Source organism: Colletotrichum tamarilloi, assembly GCF_030869305.1.
Source record: "Colletotrichum tamarilloi strain Tom-12 chromosome Unknown Scaffold_25.1, whole genome shotgun sequence".
Taxonomy (NCBI): domain Eukaryota; kingdom Fungi; phylum Ascomycota; class Sordariomycetes; order Glomerellales; family Glomerellaceae; genus Colletotrichum; species Colletotrichum tamarilloi.
In genome coordinates this window covers 373,097-395,512 of record NW_026849408.1, presented here as the reverse complement: position 1 = coordinate 395,512, position 22,416 = coordinate 373,097, and the positions used below count along the sequence as shown (strand labels likewise).

At 53.7% G+C, this 22,416-nt stretch overlaps 8 protein-coding genes across 8 annotated transcripts; 3 read left to right on the top strand and 5 right to left on the bottom strand.

The window, feature by feature from the left end:
* Positions 1-2,194: 2,194 nt before the first annotated feature.
* CTAM01_07838 (uncharacterized protein) lies at positions 2,195-2,628 on the bottom strand (the record flags this gene model as incomplete). The annotated part of the gene is made up of 2 exons (XM_060523859.1): positions 2,195-2,403; positions 2,436-2,628. The coding sequence occupies 2 exons, from the start codon at positions 2,626-2,628 to the stop codon at positions 2,195-2,197; spliced, it is 402 nt and encodes a 133-aa protein (XP_060381606.1).
* A 44-nt stretch (positions 2,629-2,672) lies between these two features.
* Positions 2,673-3,305, bottom strand: CTAM01_07837 (uncharacterized protein; the record flags this gene model as incomplete). Its single annotated transcript, XM_060523858.1, has 1 exon — positions 2,673-3,305. The coding sequence occupies one exon, from the start codon at positions 3,303-3,305 to the stop codon at positions 2,673-2,675; it is 633 nt and encodes a 210-aa protein (XP_060381605.1).
* A 2,527-nt stretch (positions 3,306-5,832) lies between these two features.
* On the top strand, positions 5,833-6,942 carry CTAM01_07836 (uncharacterized protein; the record flags this gene model as incomplete). The annotated part of the gene is made up of 3 exons (XM_060523857.1): positions 5,833-5,902; positions 6,150-6,355; positions 6,715-6,942. The coding sequence occupies 3 exons, from the start codon at positions 5,833-5,835 to the stop codon at positions 6,940-6,942; spliced, it is 504 nt and encodes a 167-aa protein (XP_060381604.1).
* A 2,694-nt stretch (positions 6,943-9,636) lies between these two features.
* On the top strand, positions 9,637-9,801 carry CTAM01_07835 (uncharacterized protein; the record flags this gene model as incomplete). Its single annotated transcript, XM_060523856.1, has 1 exon — positions 9,637-9,801. The coding sequence occupies one exon, from the start codon at positions 9,637-9,639 to the stop codon at positions 9,799-9,801; it is 165 nt and encodes a 54-aa protein (XP_060381603.1).
* Positions 9,802-10,017: 216 nt separating this feature from the next.
* Positions 10,018-10,374, bottom strand: CTAM01_07834 (uncharacterized protein; the record flags this gene model as incomplete). The annotated part of the gene is made up of 1 exon (XM_060523855.1): positions 10,018-10,374. One exon carries the CDS (start codon positions 10,372-10,374, stop codon positions 10,018-10,020), a length of 357 nt encoding a protein of 118 aa, XP_060381602.1.
* A 5,196-nt stretch (positions 10,375-15,570) lies between these two features.
* On the top strand, positions 15,571-16,620 carry CTAM01_07833 (uncharacterized protein; the record flags this gene model as incomplete). The annotated part of the gene is made up of 5 exons (XM_060523854.1): positions 15,571-15,585; positions 15,642-16,005; positions 16,061-16,114; positions 16,168-16,214; positions 16,423-16,620. The coding sequence occupies 5 exons, from the start codon at positions 15,571-15,573 to the stop codon at positions 16,618-16,620; spliced, it is 678 nt and encodes a 225-aa protein (XP_060381601.1).
* Positions 16,621-17,249: 629 nt separating this feature from the next.
* On the bottom strand, positions 17,250-18,692 carry CTAM01_07832 (histidine acid phosphatase; the record flags this gene model as incomplete). The annotated part of the gene is made up of 1 exon (XM_060523853.1): positions 17,250-18,692. The coding sequence occupies one exon, from the start codon at positions 18,690-18,692 to the stop codon at positions 17,250-17,252; it is 1,443 nt and encodes a 480-aa protein (XP_060381600.1).
* Positions 18,693-20,015: 1,323 nt separating this feature from the next.
* On the bottom strand, positions 20,016-21,168 carry CTAM01_07831 (short chain dehydrogenase; the record flags this gene model as incomplete). The annotated part of the gene is made up of 4 exons (XM_060523852.1): positions 20,016-20,655; positions 20,720-20,784; positions 20,845-21,038; positions 21,114-21,168. 4 exons carry the CDS (start codon positions 21,166-21,168, stop codon positions 20,016-20,018), a joined length of 954 nt encoding a protein of 317 aa, XP_060381599.1.
* Positions 21,169-22,416: the final 1,248 nt, after the last annotated feature.

Here is a 22,416-nt window from a genome sequence, read left to right as displayed (position 1 = left end):
TCTGCAACTTTGTTACCGACATCGACTCGAGCCTTCGTATTCCGGATATCCAGGCTATGCCTATGTATGTAGAGACTCTGCGGAATGGAGACGCACCCCTCCTCTCTCGCTTCTCCTCCATAAGGCGAGCATGGCTTCGAGGTCGAGCGGTCTCTGCAAGACTCTCCACTTGCTGTCAGGCTTTTTTTGGGTTGACCCCGGCGCAAGCATCCCTCATAATACCCCTTCTAGTCGATAGTTGCGAGCATGGGACAAGGAGACTTTGCCCGTCGGGTACCTGTCAGAAAGGACTTGGAACCACCATGATTCGCCCAAATTCCGATTGATGCGATCATCCAGCTTTGGCAGCCGCCGTGCAGGGAGCTGACAAGGGCAAGGGACAGGGAGATCAGATGAGGAATTTGGGGTTGTGGTGTGGGGAGTAGGCCGGATGGCGCTTTGATCATTTCGAAGTCTGGTGTGAAACCTGAGGGTGGGTATGTCGACGAACGCTTTGACGGTGACTCCTGGCTCTCCGGCAGGGGAGAGCAGCAGCTCAAGAGCTGCAACGAAACATGAGTGTGAAGAAGGTCAATGGTTGCCAAGGAAGCCAGAGTGCAACGAGCGACGCCCGCACTCAACGGGGAAGATCGAGGCGATGGCGAGGTGCAAGTATTACTGGTTTTCTTTCAGGTGCTGGATATCATGGTGTGCGTTCTTGAAAAGAAGATGGAGGGGCTTGCTTAGTTACTGTTTGCAGGGCGCTCCCCCATTGGTGGGTGCAAGATCGTCGAACGTATTCCGTCGTCCCCGAGGACCCATCTATGTATCTTGGGTTGGTGGCTCTTCTCGAGTGGGAATTGTGGCTGTTAACCGGAAGCAAGCTCGATGAAGAACATGTCCATTGACTGGGAAAACAACGGCTTCGCCGCTTCGCCGTACGTTCCGATTGCTAGTGTACTGTCAAGCTCCTGACCCGTCAGCCTTCCCTGCTTCACGTTACGTTGGGCAACAGACAAGGATCCATGGCCTCGAAAGACTGACCTTCGGGTAGCCCTGAATTTCGGTAGGACGCCTTGTATAAAACGCTGTTGCACATCAGGCACGGGATCTGCTGGCCTGCCCCAAGGTCGAGCTCGGAGCTGGGCAGGACGGGCGTTCAGTGTTTCTGCGAGAAACCAGTCGGAAGGTCGGAACTTTTCTGCTTCCCTGCTGCGTCATTGTTTGTCTTGGACGCCTTCGATGCTTCTCTGTTAGCTATCCGTACGGATACTCTCTATCTCTCCTGTGTATCCGTACCGGTCCAAGCCACGCCCCCTGTCCAGCCGAGTGTAAATCGATCACATAATGCGTAGAGAGCTGTTGCCGGTTTGGCCCGCTTCGCAATTGCTAGTGGGATAACAATGTATTGTTCCACCAAAGTCGGCATATTCCAAGACCATCGCTGTCATGGGGTGAGACATGCTCGAGCTCGTGGGCTAGTAGCCACAGCGTCCTAGGAGGTACGGATGCTCTGTACATTACGAGGCGTGGCTACCTGAGGAGAAGAAAAGATGCAGGGTCATCATCTGTCAAATCCCATACGCCCCTCCCTTGGACGATGATTCTGCACGCCTGGATCTGGAACCAGACTTTTTAAGATTTTGGCAGGCCAGCCCGAAGCTCGGCAATCCGTATGCGGCTGGCGTCCGTCTCTCTGGTACGACGTGACCTGTTGCAATTGACCCCACGCAAGCCAGCAACCGTCCCATAAAGCTGGTGTTGTCTGTGTGCGGTCGGATAGGCACTAAAAAAATGGACGAGGGCCTTGCATTTGCGTGGATGCCACAAAAGCAAGCAATGCCCCGGGTCAATCATTGAGTTGATGGCGCGTCCTGCCGCTTTGTGCCCTTCTCCATCGTCGCTTTGTGCCCCTCTTGGGAATGTCTAGTGATTTCCGTTCTTCTACCCGTACGGAGTACACCTGCTCATCTCCGATCTGTCCCAGATGAGATCGGCTTGCATCATGAACAGCATACCCTGGCAGAAGTTGTTCACTGACGTTGGCCGCATCAAATTGAAGGGAACATACATTGTCCTCTCAGACACCATCCAGAATAGGGAGGTTAAGTCGAGATGTCAAAAGAACTTCGGAGCTCTACCAGTGCGGTACATGAGGTTATTGGATGCGGATTCGCATTTCAACCCTCGACAAAGGTTCTCTCGTTTTGTGTCGTCATAGCGTTACCGGCGTCTGGGGCGTTGAGGACGATTGGACTCGTTCAGTTGGTACGGTGCACGCCAACTCTTCCGTAGGCGCCCGGAGTGACATTTCCAAAAGAACGCCTGAGGGGCAGGCTTCCGTGGAGTGGGGGTCTAGCAAGCCACTGATCACTGATCCGATCATCCACGAGCACAGTCCCAATGTCTCAGACATGTTGTAACTTGTATCCCTAAGGATTGTCAGGTATGCTCATCTGTCAAGCTCTCAAGCGATATCAGAGTCAGACAGTCAGCCCAGGTGGGTGGCTGAAGGATGTTGAGTTCTTTCGACCTTGACGCCTTGTCGTGGCGCCCAGTAGTAGGAACCGCGGCTCCGCCCTCCGGCTTCCGTTGACAACGCACTCCACTTTCCGCGAGACCTTTAATCTGCATCTGCGTTCTATTCATACGGAGTAGAGGACTAACGTTGGCATGTTGGCTGACCTGCCAGATTATTTGTCTGAGGTCCAGTGCCCATGTATTCGTGTCCCGAGCCGCATGGTGTGCATGTTGACGAGGTGGACCTCACAGGGCAAGCCGGGGTCAGCTTCCGAGTACCGTTCCATCAGGCACCGCTGTAAATAGACGTTTGGTGATGCGATTGTCAACACAGAAGTGGCCTTAACAGACAGAGATATAGTGCAGGCAAGGGCGTCAAATGAGTTGATGTGGGCCACTGGAATACTGGGTGCGCCAGAAACCATGGCATGGGTCGATCTTGGTTCAGTGGTTGCAAAGTGTCGATAGCACAATCCAATAATTGGCATGTTATTGCATTGAGGATTGCGGCCGAGGGCCAGATATTGGCGTGAGCTTTCGAGCATCTCTGTCGCAGACGGACGGTCCCTGCGGGGTGTCACATCGTAGACACGGCGATTGAGACGACAAAGACTGCCCGCTTTCGACTCTACTGATCGTTTTGCCAGCTCGTACTTTCTGTTCAGGACGCTCCAAAGGGGATAGCCGGTGTCACGATCTTGCTTTCGTCCACATTTGGCATCGTACTCCCATTGCGGTCTCCATGGCATTTGGTGTCGGGCTGTTGACCTGGCACATGAAGCCTGCATGGTGTTGCACTCAACCATGTCCGGACCTGGCTCCGGTGTGCTGTACCAAGGGAACGTCCGATGGACAGGTAGGGTGTCTTGATGCTAGTAGCACCAGCTATAACGCCGTGGCAATGACTATCCTTTCACAGCGGCTCCAATATTATCGGTACCAGTGCGAGAATGGCTGCGTTGGGTGTTTGACCTTCTTGGCCAACATCGTCTGGGGACTAATAAACGTTATGGAATGCCGACAGGTACGTCGTCCCAGGGAATTCTGCCTTGCGACTTGGTCGTAGAAGACCGCTGGATTTCTCAAAGGGCCCGCGCCAAAGGTGCATGTTGGGCTGGTGTTACCAGAGAGGCCTTGTTAGAGCAGAGCTAATGATGAGATCGAGTCGCCCATGCTCTGGCTGGTTTCCGTCTTCAAGGTATCTCAGCTATGGCACAGCTAATGCAAACAGCCCAGGCGAGCAGGGCCAGGTCGTAACAGAGCAAAGCAGAAGTGTGAAAGATTGAGCGACGTTATGGGGCCCGAGGTCCAATCTCCTGCAATGAATGCAGTGTAACCGTGTATGCCCGGGATCGCACTGGGCGAATGGTGGTCAGTAGCAGTCTGAGCCTCCGGAAAAGCCATCTCTGGGAGAAAGCGACGTCGATTGGAGGCAGCAAGTAGCCACCTATCTGTCAATACTATCTGGTGGTACGGGTGGCGTGTCCGTGACAGGGAAGATTGAATGCCACCCTCTTAGTACCAAAAGGAAAGCAGATGTGTGTGACGATGGAGTGCGAGGTGCCGTAACAGGTTGACTTGGTTCGTAGACAAGAACCAGAACAAGGCCAATGACAAAAAGTGTGAGTGGGTGCTGGCAGGTGGGCTGGTGGTGCTTTGACCGCGAAACGACGAAAAGAGCCGACGTGGATTCGGGCCTGCTGCGACTGACTCTATCCGTGAAGGTGACGGGACGGAAGAGGGTAAATAACGAGTAAGCCAGCACCAAAGGCGTCAGTCAGAAGAGGGCCGGCGACGGGGGACGGGAGACGGGGTCCGGGGGCGTCGGTACACCGTCTTGGTGTGGGCGTCTCTCAATCGAGATGTTGATGTGTGGAGAGGCCAGACGTTGCGCGGAACATGTTGGGCATAAAGAAGGGAAGTGAGTCTGTATGCCAGGGGCACGGCTACAGTCTTTTCCCCTAAATTATTCATATATTGGTGAAGCAAAGCGTGAATTGGCTGGTATTTCTTTCTTACGGCAATCGGAGCCTGATGCGATTCGAGCGCTTTCAGCCCAGTGAGATGCTAGTTCGCTCGGCGTGATAATAAGGTGGAGGAGGAGAAGGAAAGCGATCTAAGGACAAGACAAACTCTGATGAGGGGGTTCTGGAAACCAGGGGGGAAGAAGAAAGAGGTGGTGTGTATGAGCGTGTTTGCTGTGGCCTCTTGTGCTTCGGATTGAGGTTGAGTAGAGTATCGAGTGTTGAGTCGAGCGTCAGGTCGTGTCGGCACATGGATTCATCATTCATGGGGAGCAACACTGCAACAGGCACGGGGCCAATCTAAAGGGAAGGTGCCCTACATGGGTCTGCTCCTTCTGGATGGACCATTACCTTGACCAGGGCCCTGTATCACGAAGTACGTACTCCGCACCTAGCTTACACCTTACACCTTGGCCTTGACCTTGGCTTGACTGGGTGATTGGGTACAAACCACGAGGGCCAAGTACCAGAGAAAGAGCAGTGGGCGCTGTCTTACCTCATCTGTGTGCCATCTATGTGTGCAATGCTTTCCGCGTGGTCCTTTACCGAGGGCAGTCGCGCCTTCTCATGCGCCTGCACCTCGGACTGGGTTCAGATCGCAGGCTGGGGGACACAACGCGGCAACTGCCCATGGCTGAGAGATTCCTTGGTGCGAATTCATGCCTTGGTTGAGCATCAAGCCCAAACGGAGCCAACAGCAATGATGGCCATTGCAGCATTGTAACATCGAAAAAAGAAGGTAAGGGCGGGGCAATATGTTTCCGTTTCTTTGCTTTTCAACTTCATGTTTTCTCCCCATGGACCTCATTGACTCGACGTATTAACCCCTCAAGAGCTCTTCATTCCCGGGGGGCAGCAGCCAAGAAATGCACCCATGTCTGGAGGGTTGCATGAGGGAGAAACGTCGGGACTCAAGCAAAGAGCTCGTAGCACTGCACTGCCATTGTACCATTACCATACAGGTCAACAATGGAACTTACAAGCACGTCCCCCAACAGCTGTGGCAGCTGGAAGTCACCGCTTCAGTCTCGCAGATGATATTTCGGTGTGAAATACCTGGCCATACCTTGTACTTGATGGCTGACCCTGGCGCGAAGGGCCTGTCACATATAGGAATACACCTACAGATACATCCCCTTCCTTACCTTACCTACCTTACTAGGCAGATCACACATTAAGAGCTTATAGCTTGCCATCACTGATCAGTACCAAGATTTTCTGCATATAATGTCTGGGGCGTCCAGTGAGAGACATGCGGGCACGGGGCTGAAGAAGGGAAAGAGCAAGGGGGTGGAGAAGAAGAAAGCGGATGAAGATGGAGATGAAGAAGATGATGATGATGATGATGGGTGATCCTCCTGAAGGTCCAAGGCCTACAGGTACTCTCCAAACACAAGGCGAGAAAGGAAAACTGCCTGCATAGTTTGGGACGGGAAAAGGAAAGCATGGTGAGGAGGTACCTTTTGCGCCCACCTTCTTCTTTCCTCGTTCCTCCCATGCCAACAATAAGTAATTTGTCGGCAATCAGGTAAGGTACCTTACCTACGGTACCTACCTTACCTTACCTACCTTACTGTCTGAGTGCCTTCTGATGATGATAATAATTCAGTCACCTATGATGCCCAGAGAAAGCACCTGAGCTAAGGAAGTACCTCAAGGAATCTAAGGTCGGCATGGAAGTCAGGCACGATCCGGAATGCCTTCCCTTCCTTCACCGGGCTTACCTTCCCGTCTTCTCGACGAGCCTGCTGCCCGGTCTGCACCTTCCCGGTGTTCCTCCCCCCTCCAACTGCACCTGCCCACCTGCCTCCCGCACCCGCACCCAAGGTAAGGTAAGGTCGCACCTGCACATTGCACATCCCGTCGACTCCACACCCACCTCCAGCTCCTTCCTATCGACATCCGTTCTGCAGTTTCTGCAGTGTGCAGCTACCTCGCGCTACTGCTGCAGAGCACGGCCTTGCCACTGACAATTTTCTCTCCTTTTTCTGCATCTTCATCATCGTCTTCCCTCCCAAATCGTGCCAATTTACGGATACCTTCCTTACCTTACCTTCTCAAGGTAGGGATGCATACGGAGCACACTTTCATCAATCCTTGAGATTGAGAGGCTCAGAGCAGCTGGCCCATGCCCGCGTCTGCCCAGTCACGCCACTGCCCACATCCATTCATATCGAATCTTGCTTCCTAGTCTACGGAGTACTGCATTTCAATTCGTCTGTCCGCTGCATATCCTACCAACAGGGGCCTGACGCCGCACGCCCGCCATCTCTTCATCCCTCCTTCATATCATGAGCTGATCCAGGCTTCAGATTCTTGTCTCCTCTTGACTCTGGCCCTGTCTCCGGTCTCTTCCCGAATCGCTTCACTCAGCCGACTACCACCACCATCCCACCCATTCTCCAAGGTGTACGGATAGACTCAGGTCGTCTGTCACTCACCTCTCTCGGCACGGCTTCTTTTTCGTCTTCGCTTCGCTTCATCATGCTGGTCTCGGCCGTGCTAGGCCTGACATAACACCCCCAAGACGTTGCACTTCGGATCAACTCAAAAGACGTTTCGCTCCAAAACGGGCATGCCCGAGACGCTTTACCGTTCCTTTGCCGATATGTTGACGATACCCTGGGTCCCATCTTCAGCTCTAGACATCGGAAGCCGACTGCCACCCTATGCTCCCACCTTGGGCCACTGCTGCCGCCGCCATTCGGCGCCGGCCATGGCAATAGCGGCGCCCATCATGTCGTCTAGGTGTCGTCTACTATAGTAGAGTTTGGACACCGCTTCCATAAGCCACAAAGGAAGGGTGTTACTATAGACGTACCAGCCAACTCTGTGTCGTACGCCGACTTCGCCGACGTTGTTCTCTAATCTCGTCTCGCCTACTCTCTGCCGCAACTGCACAACCCGCTAATATCGACCATCTCAACATTTGCGTGCCTTGAAGCAAATCATCCACACCCCTTGCACGGTACTTCGACTGGCTGGACTCGACATCAGATCCTCAGCAACTCTCTGCTATTGATCTTGCAACAACCACGCCTGCACCCGCGCCATCAATGTCACGCCCTACTTTCTTGCGTCCCTCCACGTTCCCCAACGGCCCCCCACGGCAATTACCCTTTCGCCTTCAGGCCAATTCGTCCATGCTTTCGGGACCGAATTTGTCACGATTCTTTAGTGATGCTGAAAGACACCTACGGGCAGCCAAATGCCGCGTCTCAATATCTCTCCAAATACATTGCATACATACGTCGGTCATCACATTCGCTACTCGCTTCAAAGCGCTTCGAATCATCATCGCCGAGCCAACGTCACTTATAGCCTGTCCTTGTTCAGTAGGTATTCTCTTTTCTGTCACTTGCCTTTTGCGCCGAAAAGCAAATTGGGGCTGGCCTTCGGAGTAGTGTTGAGTGGATGGATGACTCTGAGCCGCAGAGGTGTTCCGAGGTGGAGGCGGAGACACAGCTCACCCTTCGCTCGCTAACCCAGCCCTCGGTGCCTGTGTCTCGGTCTGTTGGGACAAAGACATCCCGCCCTGACACCTCCCGCGAAGAGAGACCAGCTTGGTCAGGTCGGTGCGTTTTACAGGGATTCATGCAATGGGACTGCAGACAATACGTGCTTCCAGTACTACAGAGGACCTTGGCCGTCGAGCGACGGCTTCTCCGTCTTTTGGAGCCAAGTGCTTGTGGTGGTCTTTGTGCTGCTACGCATTGTATCCTCCATTTGTTCCGTATGCACTACCGACAACAGAGCATGGCTGATTTGGGTCACTTAACGACCCGACGTCTGTTCTCGTGGCTCGCGAAGCCCAACCATGTTACAGCAGACGTCGGCAGTGGTCATCTCCCACGTCTTCTAGCCTCTCCGCGGGCGGGGTTGATACCACAGGCGATCCACGGACAATTGACGCCCGCCAGCCTGCACATCCCGTCTGAAGGATATTTCCCACGCCCTTGTTGTCAGCGCAGGACATATCGATGATCCCATCCACTGGTCAAGAGTAGCAACAGGCGGTGGATGCACATCCATATTCCAACGACCGCAACAGTGAATATCACTTGCCAGTTACACCAAGACCAACCTCCGAGCCACAATGCCATAATGTCAGCTCTCACCATTCCCGGCATGTCGTACGAATCAATCAATAAAACCAAGGCTGACCCAGACCTGTTCCAGTCCCTTTGCCCTTCTGGGTGGGCTTCAGAACCTCGATTGTGTCGCTCTTGGTACTTGGCGCCCACCCGTCCCTGCACAGTCCCATCCAGTTCTCCCCACTCTCGTCAGAGGGCGTGGCGATAGCAGATTTACCTTGCAGATGCCACGAGGTGTGCAGTTATGACCAGGGGTCCAGATACCTCCCTCTCATGTATCCCTCTCTCGTCCCCATGCCCCCGTCCACTGTCAAAGCCCTCCATCGCCTGATGGGGGAATTTCCCACCTGTACCCACTGTCACAGACCTGGACCTTGCGAGGCGGAGAGACCTCAACCCTGGACCTCGTCGTCCGTCCGTCCTAACGACCGTTTTTTTGTTTTTTTCTCTCGATGCAAGCGCTTCCGTCATGGCTCAGACATGGACAGGGTAGCTCAAATCCGTTCACAGTTTGTGTAAAACCAAAGCTTTGCGCCTTGCTTCTCCTTTCTCGCAAGGTACCTACCCTACCGCACGCCCTGGCCCTGTGCTCTCGTCTCACTCATATATATCCCATCGGGCCTCGACCAACCACACGTACACACCTTTTTGACAACCAGCCTTCGGTGCCCGAATACAAAACCAGTCTTGACCTCCTATGCTCTCTCAACCTCACTGTATACTCTTCGTTACATGCCCGGCCTGTCATCTCTTCTTCTCTCCTCCGTCTGTTCAACTTCGGACTTTGTCACGACTACATACTAGTATAGCCTGACGCACACATTTTACTCCCGCCATAAGCTATGCTTAGACAGTGACCGCGCACTTCACACTTGGCCACCGACTTCGAAACTATCTACAACTCTGTCTGTAGCATATCAACGGACATAAATTCCAACAATAAACGTAGGTGAAGCTTCCTCAGGGCCAATAATCTAGAGTACTGACGTTCGGAACAGTTTTTCGCCTGGTTGCCCATCATGTGCGACTTTACTAAGAACTACTACATTTACACCTCATGTATCGACCCGGGTGCACATTTCTTCAGAACTTCAGTCGATGGCAACCGGAGTCGTGCCTGTGGCAGTGGTCCACACGAACGATATATCGTAGTCCCAGGCCACTGCCCCTTGTGCAGTGGTTAAAGTGTGACTCCTCGACGAGACGTTTATGTCAACTTACCTTACTTGGGAGGCCCACGATTTGAATCTACAGCAGAAAACTTGAGTCTGCTGCTTCTCACTCTCACCGGATATCAACCGACGCACCCTCCCTGATGTCACTCTCACCACTTTGGCCTGCTGTGTGCCACGCGGATGTCATAAAACTGGAAAGCTCTACGATCTGGCACCGAAATACGCCTACTTATCTTCTACGCCTAATTCGATTCGGGACATGGAGAGGTACAGGAAGTACAACCAGTCAGCTGCTTTGCCAAATGGGGCGGATCCGAAGCACAGCCAGTGGGCTATCAACGTATTTTGGGGTTTCGAGATGGAGCGACACCAGCACATGCCAGGACCGGTGCAGTGGGGTTGTGGAGGGAAGCTGGACTGAGAGTGATGTCGGCACATGCCAGTCTCTCGCAAAATACGGCGACACCCTGAGTCGACTCCAGAGTGGGGAGACTGGAAGGGAGGCTCCATGAGGAGACAGGGGAAAAGCAAAAGCAGAATCACAGCAAGCGAGCACAGCACAGCACAGCATTTGTAGCCCATTCTCCTTGGTCTATTTCTTTGGTTTCCTACATTTCTTTTCCTCTTTGCTTTCTCTTTTTTCGTCTCCTTTGTTTTCTATATTTCATTGGGAGGTCAACATATCGGCATATTCAGCACAGTAGACTGTGTGTCCTCGGTTGCGGTCTGATCTGATCTGTGGCGTTTTCGTATTTTCTTTCCCCCCTTCTCTGGGCATTGGGAATTGGCGCACAAACATTGGGAAGAAGTATTGGGGAGAAACAAAGTGGACGGACGGGGCAGAGAAGATCTAAGTTGATGGTAGAGAATACTGTCTGTACACACACAATGCTGCTACATGAAGCATGGAATGAAGAGAAAACCAATGGTACCACAGTTTGTGGTGACCAAGCATGTGTCACAACCTGATCTCGTCCCAGCCGAATGTTTCTCTTTCTGTCGTGCGATGCCGTCGACTATTGAAGTGTCAACCTGACAGCCATGCGCCTCTTCCTTCACAACGGCATAGCTGATCACCACGTATTTGGTCATCATTCCATTGCGCACAGAACTAAAATTCCCACCCTCCTTGGCCGATACAGAGTGAAGCTGACTTATTTGACAGCGCTATTGCGTACTATACACACACTCACACGGGCCGCTACCGGTGTAGGATGCGTTCGTTGGCTGGAGCATGGAGGGGGTTCGTCATGAGATCCTGCAAGCTACTCCATACTTGCTGAGCTGAAATGCCAAATACTTACAGTCGTTGTTCCCTCATCGCATCGCCCGGTGCGGACCGGGCGCCGGGCTGCGGCGGGTTCGAGGGTAAAAGAAGCGACGCAGGCATCCGCGCGCGCGCGCGCCCACCGCACAAAAAAAAAAAGCTAAGGGTGTATAGCAGAGCCGCGATATACCCTCTCCACAAACAATGGTTTCTTCTTTTCTTTTTTGCTTCATGCGAGCCGCTGTTGCCCTGCCTGGTCCCCATGTTTCTGGCCTGTTTTGAGCACCCCTCGCTTCCCACTTTTACACTTTGTTGGCTCTATAACCCCTCATCTGTTGTCTCTCGTGGATCTTCGTGGGCGGCACGAGTGCCAATAGATGCCATGTTTTGCAAGTTGACTGGGTTGCAGAAGCTATGGATCATCTCTGGCCCCAGCTCAACCTCTCCCATGCTCCCATGAAGCAAGTGATGATTCGCAGAGTTCTCTGAACACGTAGATATAGCTCGGCGATCGTGTCCATAGCTCCCGCGGATGATAAGGCGACAGACAGAGTGGTGTCAGCATCCATGTACGTGTCGTTGATGGCTTGCAGCCCCCCGGGTGGAGACGGCTACCGCGCCCTCCTTGACTGGGTGTCTATGTCCCATAATATCTGTAATTCCTCATGCAGTCAGACGCTTTGATACACACAAAAGGAGGATTACTCGCTAAGCTTCGTGTCGTACGGGTGCTCCCTCGACTGCTACATGGCCCCCGCCCTCCACTCCGGTCTGCTCTTGTGATAGTGTCGGAGCCTTATTCACGTTATCCGTGGTAGGATCGCAATGGTCTCAGCACCATGCCTTGAGGCAATGCGAGACTGTGTGCATACAGGAAGCTCGATCAGCTGGCGATGTGGCCATTCCGGTGTGGAGATACTGCATACGGTCGTGTCGAGGAGGCGTTTTAAGGCATGAGGTTCTGTGCTTGAATACTATGCGAAGTGAGCAACTCAACGTAACTTCGCTGACCAGTAAGAAACTTCTCAAACCCATCTTGAGCTCGCTCGCTCGCCACGAGCACTCTTCGCCAGCTATAGGCGGCACACTTCATACTTCGAGGAGGACCGACTCTTTGGTATCCCGTCATTCTCATGGCAAGTCCGGACCCTTCGCGGGCGCCATTTTGCAGATCAACCACGCAGGTGACTCAGCCTGTCATCCAGCTTGACTGTAAGATTGTGTTTGTTCCGCCGTGGGGCTTCTAGGTTTGGTCAATTCTTAGGAAGTCGCTGAAATCCTAAACGGCGGTAAAGCTCCTTCAAAGTCGATCAGTTCCGCAAAGAGATACAATACGATACGCCGCACTGAGTCGTACGAGAAAGTCTCTGTTAGTGCTAGATGTCGATCAAGTACACCGACTCGTGCCTCAAGTCTAATAAGCATGCATCGTGACGTCGGCTTCGAGATTCAACGGACGGGGGTTCAATTGTGGAAGGCAGCGGGTCGGACTGGGTCTAAGTTTGACAGAGAGACCTGGGGAGACACGCTACGCGAGCCCTCACGAGCAGTATTTGCGCCGAATGTGGCATCTGGAGCTCCATGCCAATCTCTTGTTCAAGCCCCGACCCTGCTCATGACCCTCCAGGTACGAGTTTGAATACATAGAACGACACATTGTCCAAGTCGGTTATTCAAACAATGTTACATCTGGTGGGCTATGTTCAGTGTGTTCTGGGCCGGTCCGTGGTCTCGGGACCGAAAGGGCGGCCGCTAGCATTTGTGATGTGAAGCAAAGTCCCAAAACGGCGCCGTCTCCGGGTCCGCAAGCGACGTCGCATTGCCGATACGGTATAGTGGTCTGATGCTGCTGCCCTACGCAACTGTCCATGGGCGTCCCTGGGCTTGCATTTGATCGACCCGGCTCTCCGGACCCGTTGCTGGCAACCACCCCGGCGACACGTTGCGAAGGTTCCCGTTTACCCCGAGGCCAATGGCCGACGGAGGGTGCCGATTCCACGTCGGGGTTGCTGGTCGTTTAACCCAGTGGGATATCGTATGTTGCTGTCGCACCAGCCGAGTTGAGCGGATCAAGAAGTTCAGCCAACACCCCGTCCTTGTCCCCCGAAACCTTCCTCTGCCATCTGGCCATTTCTGCCGTTTTGCCTTTGGAAGAACCCTTGTTGTCCGCTTTGGCCCTTCTGGCGGGGGAAAAACCTAGGAAGTGATTTGAGGGCGACATTGTCCCCCCATTTATCTCAATTTGCCGTGGAGACTCGGTGCCGGGGTAAACTGCCGGCCTTATCCTAGATGTCTCCGCCGCCTTGTCATCCCCTCGTCCTGGCACTGAGCCGATCACGACGGTTCGCACCTGTCAAAACGGTGTAGTGGAGGCTGCGGTAGGACACTTGCTCGTATGATGCTAGCGAGTCAGCCGAATGATGTCAGGTCGGGATGTTTGCGCCGGATGGTTGCGATTTCTTCTTCCAGAATTAGTAGCCGGGATCGTGGTGAAGGTCGGCCGATGGCACCATGCCGACAACCTCCCCCGCAAACTTTCGGCAACGGCCCAAGGGGCAAAGAACCATCAGGAACTCAGGAAGTCAATAAGCCGACCTCCTCGGGTTTCTAGGTCGGCCGGCGCACGTTCGGTTTCGCAACGTGCGCTCCAAGGACCGGCCGCCCACCATCCAGGCCCCAGGATGTGCTAGGAGCCGCTGCTCCGGGCTTCGGACCTTAATTAGACGGGGTCAGAGCCTAGAGGGGGCTGCTGTGTCGAGGATCAAAGAAGACGGTTGTATTTTTCTTCAGTGGTGAATGGTCAGCAAGCCCCTTACCCAGAACCAGGGTACCGGGTGCCACATCGGACCCAGAGTAAATGTCAGAGTTAGTGAACCTCCGCTTTGCTACACTGGCGGCCGACATTGGTGACAGACATGCAACATGACAAGTCTGCTGTCAAATCTCAGGTTCTCGACCGCCGATCGATGGAGCGGAGCGGCACTAGTGGAAGTGGGAGATTGCATCGCTTTGACATAGGGTCGGGGCTCAGTTATCGGGATCCAGAAAACAGCCTAAAAACTGCTGTGAATATTCCCAAAGAGCTCTAGATTCAGCTGGTGAAGGCCTACGCCCAGCCGGAGATGTCCTTGATCGTCCAAGTCGAGACGAAAAGAGGTGTTCAGAATAATCGAGTCGAGGTCCAAATTTCCGAGACGAGATGTTCAGGAGAAATGGGCAGCCGGTAGAGGGTCCACGCCGCTAGGACTGTATCCATGTAAATAGTACGACCGTTAGACTAACCAAGATCGAACCCTGGAAGCACCTAGTTAGCGGGTGTTTTGCAGCGATGGGAATATCCGGCTTTGAGACGGATATGTTGGTGGACCATTGGCCTCGACTGATCCTGAATTAAGGTAAGATATCGGCAGTTGGGTGTGACGAACCGGCGGGGAGACTGTTGATGTGAGACTTGCGTGCAATACAATTTCTCTAGATATGTAAGTGGAGGAAGGTATTCCCGATTTTGCGTAGCACCTACCCATCTGTGCAAGTATTCATACTGAAGGCGCGTTTGAAGAAGGGACAACAGGTATCCCACGTATACGTACTGGGTACTTCTTAAGGAAGGCCTCGATGGAGAGTATCTTGGATACCTACTTGAATACTGAGCATTCCTGCCAATAGACGAGTAGCACTTGGAACCCCTGCCAGATTACGCATCTGCAAGTGTCCGACGATGTCAGTCCCCCGCGTACTTGGTATCTTGTGAGCTGCTGGTCAGTCACCAGGTTTATTCTCTCAATCATTGGGCAAGTGACAGCTGCCGTTATGGCGAACATGAAGTCATACAAGACCACGCCGGATGACACACGCTTGCATGAGAACTCTCACCTGCTGTTCTTCTTCTCTTTACTCGTCTTTGATTTCTCGGCCACAGATCTTTCATGTTTGTATTCGTGATAACGAATCTCTACCTGCCGTCCGACCCCGAGGACCCCCACGACAGACACCATGTGGCCTTCCGTGTGTACCTCATGGGAAGGCAGCACACACAGCAAGATCGCGGCGATAAGCTCGCCTTCCATCGCTGGAGGAATTCAGTGGCTGCTTCCTCTGCTGTCGAAGCTGCCATTTGCCTGGATTTCCTATCCGAAGATATGGCTACCTTCACATTCACCATCGGTCCGGAAGCCAAAATTGCTAAAACAACGTCAAGTAAACATTCCAGATGAAGTCGTTAGACGAGAAAAGCCAGACATCATCGCCAAACGTAAAGAAGCCCTGGCATACAGCCGCACGACTCCAGCTTCGACCACATCAGCAATAGAGACCCCATCTCACCACCTGTGCAAGGCAGACGAACTACGGCGGTGCGCACTCACAAGTACTTACATGTCGTCATGCTTCTCCAAAACAATACAAGCAATGGAAGCGGACTAGACCAACCTCCTACCTTAGAGGAGGTTCGTATAGAGAGCGTTGTTATACTTGTTGTATCAATTTTGTCGCTTTGTGGTGCCGGCTTCATCATGGCCAGCTATTGGGTTAACCCCCACTCCGAATCACTTAGCAATGTCCAGAAAGCTGACAAGCACTCCAGATCTTCCCAAACCTGCGATCCTTCCGTCATCGCCTTATCATCGGACTTGCGATCAGTGACTTTCTCATGGCTTTCAACTTCATCTGCTCGACAACGATGAATCTTAGCGGCAGACTTATCGATGATCCAGAACAAACCGACTTTTGTAAGCTCAACGGCTTCATGGCTCAGGTATTCGTCATTCAAACCGACTATTGGGTCCTCAACATCGCCATTTGCACGTTCTTCATCCTGACTGGCCAAAGAAAGCGAGCCAGCTGGGTGCAGAACCACGAAGTCGTCATTTGGGGACTTCCGTGGTTCTTCTCGGTCTTATGGGCTTCTGTGGGCCTCGGTTTGAATGGTTACCACAGCATCGGGGCTTGTGAGTATTCGTGACCAAGTCAAAGCACTTTCGTGTCATTGACCTAGGCCGGCAGGGTGCTGGTTCAAGTCAGACAAGACGAGGCTGCTCGCCAACTTCGTTCCTCGATGTGAGTCACACACGATATAAACAACGTTAGATCTACGACTAACATGCCCTTAGGGATAATCATAACCATCATGTTTGTGCTATATGCATACCTCGCCCTTGTTCTTTTCAGAGCTCAGAACAGGTTAAGTTCGATGCAGGAGTCTCCCGGGCATCTGGAGTCCGGTTACTCGACACAAGATGGAAGCAGGGCCGCAAGCACTCACGAAGGACTGGAAGGCCAATCTATGATTTCCATCAGAAGGCTCAAAAGGGCAAGAAGAGACGATGCTCAGGGCAGCGAAGAGGTAATGACTGACCGTGCTCCAGATTGCTCGCCTGTTGCTTTTGTATCCGCTTGCGTATGCCATCGTCTGGACTATCCCAACTGCCATCCGGATATACCAAGCAAGTACGAATACGCCAGCACCTTTCCCATTGCAAAACGTCGATCAGGCTTGCATCGTGATCCAGGGGCTTGTCGACGCCGTAATCTACGGTATGAACGAGACTTCAGTAGCAAGCTAGCGCACTTGCTGCTCACGTCAAGGTTTCCCTACCGTCCAAGGGATAGAAACTCGAGACGCGGACATTGCATCACCAGATATTACCAGGGAGCGATCTGCTCGATCTAACGATAGGAGAATGCGTGGAACCACACTATCTAGCTCCGATCCGACTGAAGCCGACAGAGATGACAACCCAAGCTTGGTCGAGTTGAGAGACTTAAGGGCGTAGGCTGCCCCATTGGGGTGGGAGGGGTCTTCTTCGAAGAACTTAGGTAGCTCGGATGAGGGCAGCGGACAACCAACAACACCTCTTGCATTTGCGAGTCCCTAGAATATCTGTAGTTAAAACATAGTCACTTGGAACAGTGACCATGGTGATGAAGCCGCGGGCTCAGAGGAGGTTCTGGCGCTCTTAAACACTGTGATATGGGACGAATTCCTTGGGTCGCACCCTCTACGCAGAGCATACTCATCACAGGGCAAGGAAATGGGTAGTCTCTTGAGTAAAAGGGTGGTATCAACATCTTATTACTAAGGTAGCTCATGTCCGCTTGGGACTACTATTCACGATACATCCATCGTGTCTCATTATCGATCACATCCATCGTGAACACTTGGTCGCACACAATTCTTTCTTACATTACGTGCTTAGTGCTTGGCACCGCCTGTCTGCTCCGCAGTAGAAGCGGCAGGGACATCCTTTGCGATCTTGGACTTCTTGACCAGACGCAGGCCACCGATGAGCATGACGAGGCCGAGGATGCCCAGGATCACGACCAGCGTCACCAGCGCGCCGATGACGCCCGCCACGGGAGTCGAGACGCCTCCCTTGCTACCGCTTGAGCCGGTTCCGTTGGCGTCGGTGCTGCCATCCAGACCCAGGGCCGTGGCGCAGGTGCCGGTGGAGTTGCCGCAGGCGGTGCACCAGGTCTTAGTATCCTCGATAGCGAACTGGCGCATCTGAGTGACAAAAGTGTTCCAGGGAAGCACGGTCTCGGACTGTCCGAAGAGCGGGTAGACAGTGAGGTTGTTGATGCCGGCGGAGCCGTTTGCGAAGCGGAAGCGGACAGCGACGTCGTCGGCGGCCGGGCTGGCGGAGGTGGCGTTGGTGACGAGCTCAAAGACCATGGAGGAGGCGTAGTCGACGACGGTCTGGAAGTCGGCCGAGACCTTTTGCAGCTGGGCGAGGCCGAAGAAGGACGAGAAGCTGGCGTAGGCGCCGAACTGGATGTTGGCCTTGACGGAGGAGGACTTTGCTGCGTCCTTGAGCGTTGCGTTGAGGGCCTGGAGGACCTGGCCGGCCAGCACCTTGCCGGCGACGGCGCGGATGGGGTCGCTCTCGTTGTAGGCAAGGTTCCACTCGTGGATGTTGGCGTAGTCAGTCAGCGAGCGGATGGTGGCGTTGGTGAGGAGGGAGTCGGAGGGGATGCTGTCGTTGTGGATCCTGGCGACGTTGATGAGGTCGAAGATGGAGTAGGCGTTCTCAAAGGTGGCGGCCTTTGCGCCGAACGTGCCGTTGATGACGGGCAGCAGGCTCTGGTAGAAGTCGTGGGACTCGGCGTCGACGGCGGCGTACTCGGGCGAGGAGAAGTAGTTGTTGGAGCTGACGACGGCTTTGCCGCAGCCGCTGCCGCCCTGGAGCCACTCGCTGCTCTCGGCGTTTGTGCTGGTGGAGGCCGTGGCGACGGCGTTGACGGGTATGTACTGGTATCCGCCGAGGGGCGCCTCGACGCTGGAGCCGTTGGCGAGGGCCTCGACGGTGCCGGAGGGCGGGTAGAAGCCCTGGAGGAAGGCGTTGGCCGAGGACTGTAGGACGACGTCGGTGGGGGAGGTGACGGAGAGCTGCTCCGGGAGGACGTCGTCGGTGCTCATGTTGCGGATCTGGTGGGTGGCGTTTTCGCGGACGTAGAGCCGGCCGTATTCCAGGCCGGAGGTGTAGACCTCGTAGGCGCCGAGGTCGGTGAAGCGGACGGGAGGCGTCTTCTTGGCTGTGCGGTCGCCGTGGCGGTGGAAGACGTAGATGCCGAGGACGGTCTCTGCGGCCGCGGGCATGATGGGCAGGCCCATTGCCAGGAGGTGCTTGAGTCCCATGTTTGTGATGTATTGTTGGACTCTGTGAGGGTGTTAGCTCGACTGGTGATACTGATGTCCACTGGCTATAAGAGTTGATGTATGCATGAACACATCAAGCAGAGTCCTCCACTTACTCGATATTAACCAATTGAACTACCAGCAACTTGCTGCACACAAGTCGAGTACCCGCCGAAGTGTGAAAACGGCCGATGAGATAAGCTTAAAGCCGGGTTGCAATTCCTGTAAAGAAGAAAAAGCAATAAAATTGACGGCCCGTCAGCAGTTCAGATAAACCTCACGAGAGTTGAAGAGACTAAGACGATCGGGAGTCTCCTCGAGTCCCCTCGCGCAGCCGGGTACCGCCGGCCCTTTTATGTCACAACCGACAGTCGGACTTTTCGACGCTTCAAGAAGTTAGAGTCGCCTTCAAAGAAATCCTGCAGCCCACACATGGTTCAGCGACAAATGTTCCATGCCTCCTCCCCAATCCCTAGCATGGTTCGACCCGCTTCATTGCTCTGGGCCAGTCGATGGTTGGCGATAAAGGAGGGGTAACAAGAGAAGGGTTCAAATAAAAACGCACTAGACCCATGGATCAGCATCCACCGGGCCAGGTCCTATCACTCTGCAGTCAAAAAGTACGATTTCACTGCAACCGTGGGCGGCGCGAGCGGGTGAGTCTTGCTGCTTATCCGCATGGCGGGCAATGGCGGGAATGGATGGATGCCACCACCATGCCACTCACGTCTGCGTAGCAATTCGTGTGGCCAATTAGTCAAGCTGTTCCTGAAGGCTCCGCCAATGGTAAGCTATCACCTGCAGGTCGAGGGATGTGGATGCCGGCTTGGCTCGAAAAGCTTGAGTGCGCCGCACCCTGTCCGGTCTTTGGAAGACGCTAATTAGTTGGCTTGGTGACCGACCCGGTAAGAAAGAAAAGTGTGTTCGGGGGCAGCTTTGCAGCAGCAAGCATCTCCGCTCCCGTCCGCGGGGCGGCTCGGCCTGTCGGCGGCTGGGAGATATGTATCTAAGTAGCCTGAGTAGAATTGTGGTGCCGATAGCCGCTTTGCTCAAGGATTGGAGGTTCTGATTGATAAAACGTGAGGTAGGATTGTACAAAATGTCAAAAGATCCGGGACATTTCTGTAAACGACTATGATTCGTTCAATACAGTGCCATTTCCTACGGTTCTTCAATATATCTAACAAGCTGAGCGGGTCAACAGCCACGCCCTTACGATGTCAACTTACAATCTCTCCACCCCCGGTCGATGGAATTCCTTTGTCCGCGGACTTGCTGGAGGTGATCCTCCCTACCCCACCACGGCTGATTTCTCGATGTCGATTACAACTTCGACTCCGTCTTTCGGCCGCTCTTTACGTGCTTTGAGATTTCTCCCTTCAGAAGGAAATCCGGGTATTGCATGTCGTCGTCTGTTCCAACCGCTAGTGCACCCTGGCGTCTCCAAGCACCGCCGTCAACAGGGATTGCTTGACCGTTGACGAAGCTGCCGGCGTCGCTGAAGAGGTAGACGGTGGAATCGGCAATGTCCCGGATGACGCCCCACCGACCCTGCGGCACCACGGCGTTGGCCTTGGCCTGGTCCTGCTTGCTGCTGGACAGCCGTTGCATGCCCTCCGTATCCTTGATCGGCCCGGGGGCAATCACATTGCTTGTGACTCCGAACGGGCCATACTCCAACGTCACCGAGGCCATGAGAGCATCGACGGCCGCTTTGGCGGCTGAGACATGTGCTTGCAGCGGCATACCTGTCCAGTGGAATGTGGCAGAGACGAAAATGATGCGGCCTCCGGTCAGGCCGTTTTGGCTGGGCGTGGGATTCTTCTTTGCCGACTCTACCAGGTAGGGAATGGTAGCCTTTACAGTGTTGAAAGTGCCCAAGACATCAATATCGATGACCGCCTTGAATGCATTGGGGCTCATGCCGGACAAGGGTGCGATGAAGTTGCCAGCAGCTCCCGCACTGTTGGTAATAAGGTTGTCAGCAGTCTACCCCAGGATGAGACCCTTGTGAATCGGGCGCTTACATGACGAAGTCGATGCCGCCGAGCTCCTTGGCGCATCGATCTGCGGCGTCTTGCAGGCTTTGGGGCTAGATATAAATTGTTAGCCGCAACATATCTTGAAGGAATGCGTGTGGATGAGCATATACATTTCTGACATCACAGCCGCCGATACCAATGACCTTTGCACCAGGCCTGGCTGTGGCTATGTCCTTTGCCATGGACTCTGTCTTTTCGACATTGCGGCCGATGATGCAGGCATTTGCTCCTAGGCGGACAAGAGCCCGAGTTTGAGCACTGCAAATGCTTCCTGCGCCGCCGGTGACAAAGGCGACTCTGTTGTCTGCACAAGAGAGTTAGTATTGACGGTGCTGGTAAGGTGGCAGCAGACAAAACACTATGTGCGAAAGTCACTCACTAAAGATGCCATCCTTCCAGACCGGACTCAAATACTCGGACTCGGGAATAGGCATGTTTGCAGGGACCAGATGTGGGTGATGAGGGATGGGACAGAGACAATGAACAAGGTATCACAGGTGGTTTGAGATGATGACGTGTGGGACCCTGTTTCCACAAGATTAAGGCGATAGATGCTGATTGTTTGGGGACCCTGACGATGGATGTTTGGTGGATCCGTTGGCTGCACAAAGATATCGGAGGTTGCACGAATGTCGAACCTTTATGTTACACGATGAAGAAGAAACCAAAAAGAGTCCGGTTGGTGCGATGTCTTGTTGTGCAACGGCCACGGCAAAGGTGCAGCTCAGATGGCAGGCGGTGGTAGCGCGTCGGACCTTGGGACCTCGGCAACGGAAGGTAAGGATAGACACCGAGTGCGGAGCCTTCCGCGGCATGTCAAACCCAAATGATTAGTTATTCCGCTGCTGACTCATCCAGAGCTCAGCCACGATGGGATCACGGGGAACCCCAAGACACAAGTTGGGAAAGGAGCTGCTGATTGGTGGGGAGGCAACAGTCTAACAGAGGAAAGAGAGCACCAGTTCTCTCCTTCCAGCCTCCAAACGCACCTAACCCTCCCGCACGGGGTCTAATTTAGCGCGGTTTCCTCAGTCTCCCGAACCAACGACTCTCCTCCAGGTGTGCACCTTCCCCATTCCTTCTTCATGTGCTGGTCACCGAATGCAGCGCTCAATTGACCCAGCATCAGCATCTCTGACCTCCGATCGTGATCATACATGTGTTGGATGCATCATTGCACACTGACTGACACGTCATTTGCTATCGCAGCCCAGAAGAATGGAAGCTCCAGAAGCTCGGGTCCGCAACTTCTTCAACATCGGCATCCCAGGAACCTGGCGCCGGTAATATTCGCATCGTAAACGTTGCAATGTCTTCAAAGGAACAATGTACCACGTGAGACTGAAGAAATGAATAGTCGACAGAGATTTTCTCTGTATTCAGCTGGTTCTTTCCAAGGCGTCTCTGGCAACAAAAGTTGTCACCTGCCAAGTCGTACGATGCACGGCGAAGAATACGTGAAGATATCCCCTGTCAAAACATATTCTCTTCATTAAGTCGCATGCAGCGGCTCGAGTCCGCGGCGCGGCGAAGCGAACGATTGGGTATTGCAGGGTAGTACCCCCAGTTCTGACCCGTCGAACACCCACACGACTTGCAATTGTCGTACATCCGGCCTGTTATTCTCATTGAGGCAACCGTATGTACGATAGAGCTCTGTTGGAAAACAAGCAGTCTGTACC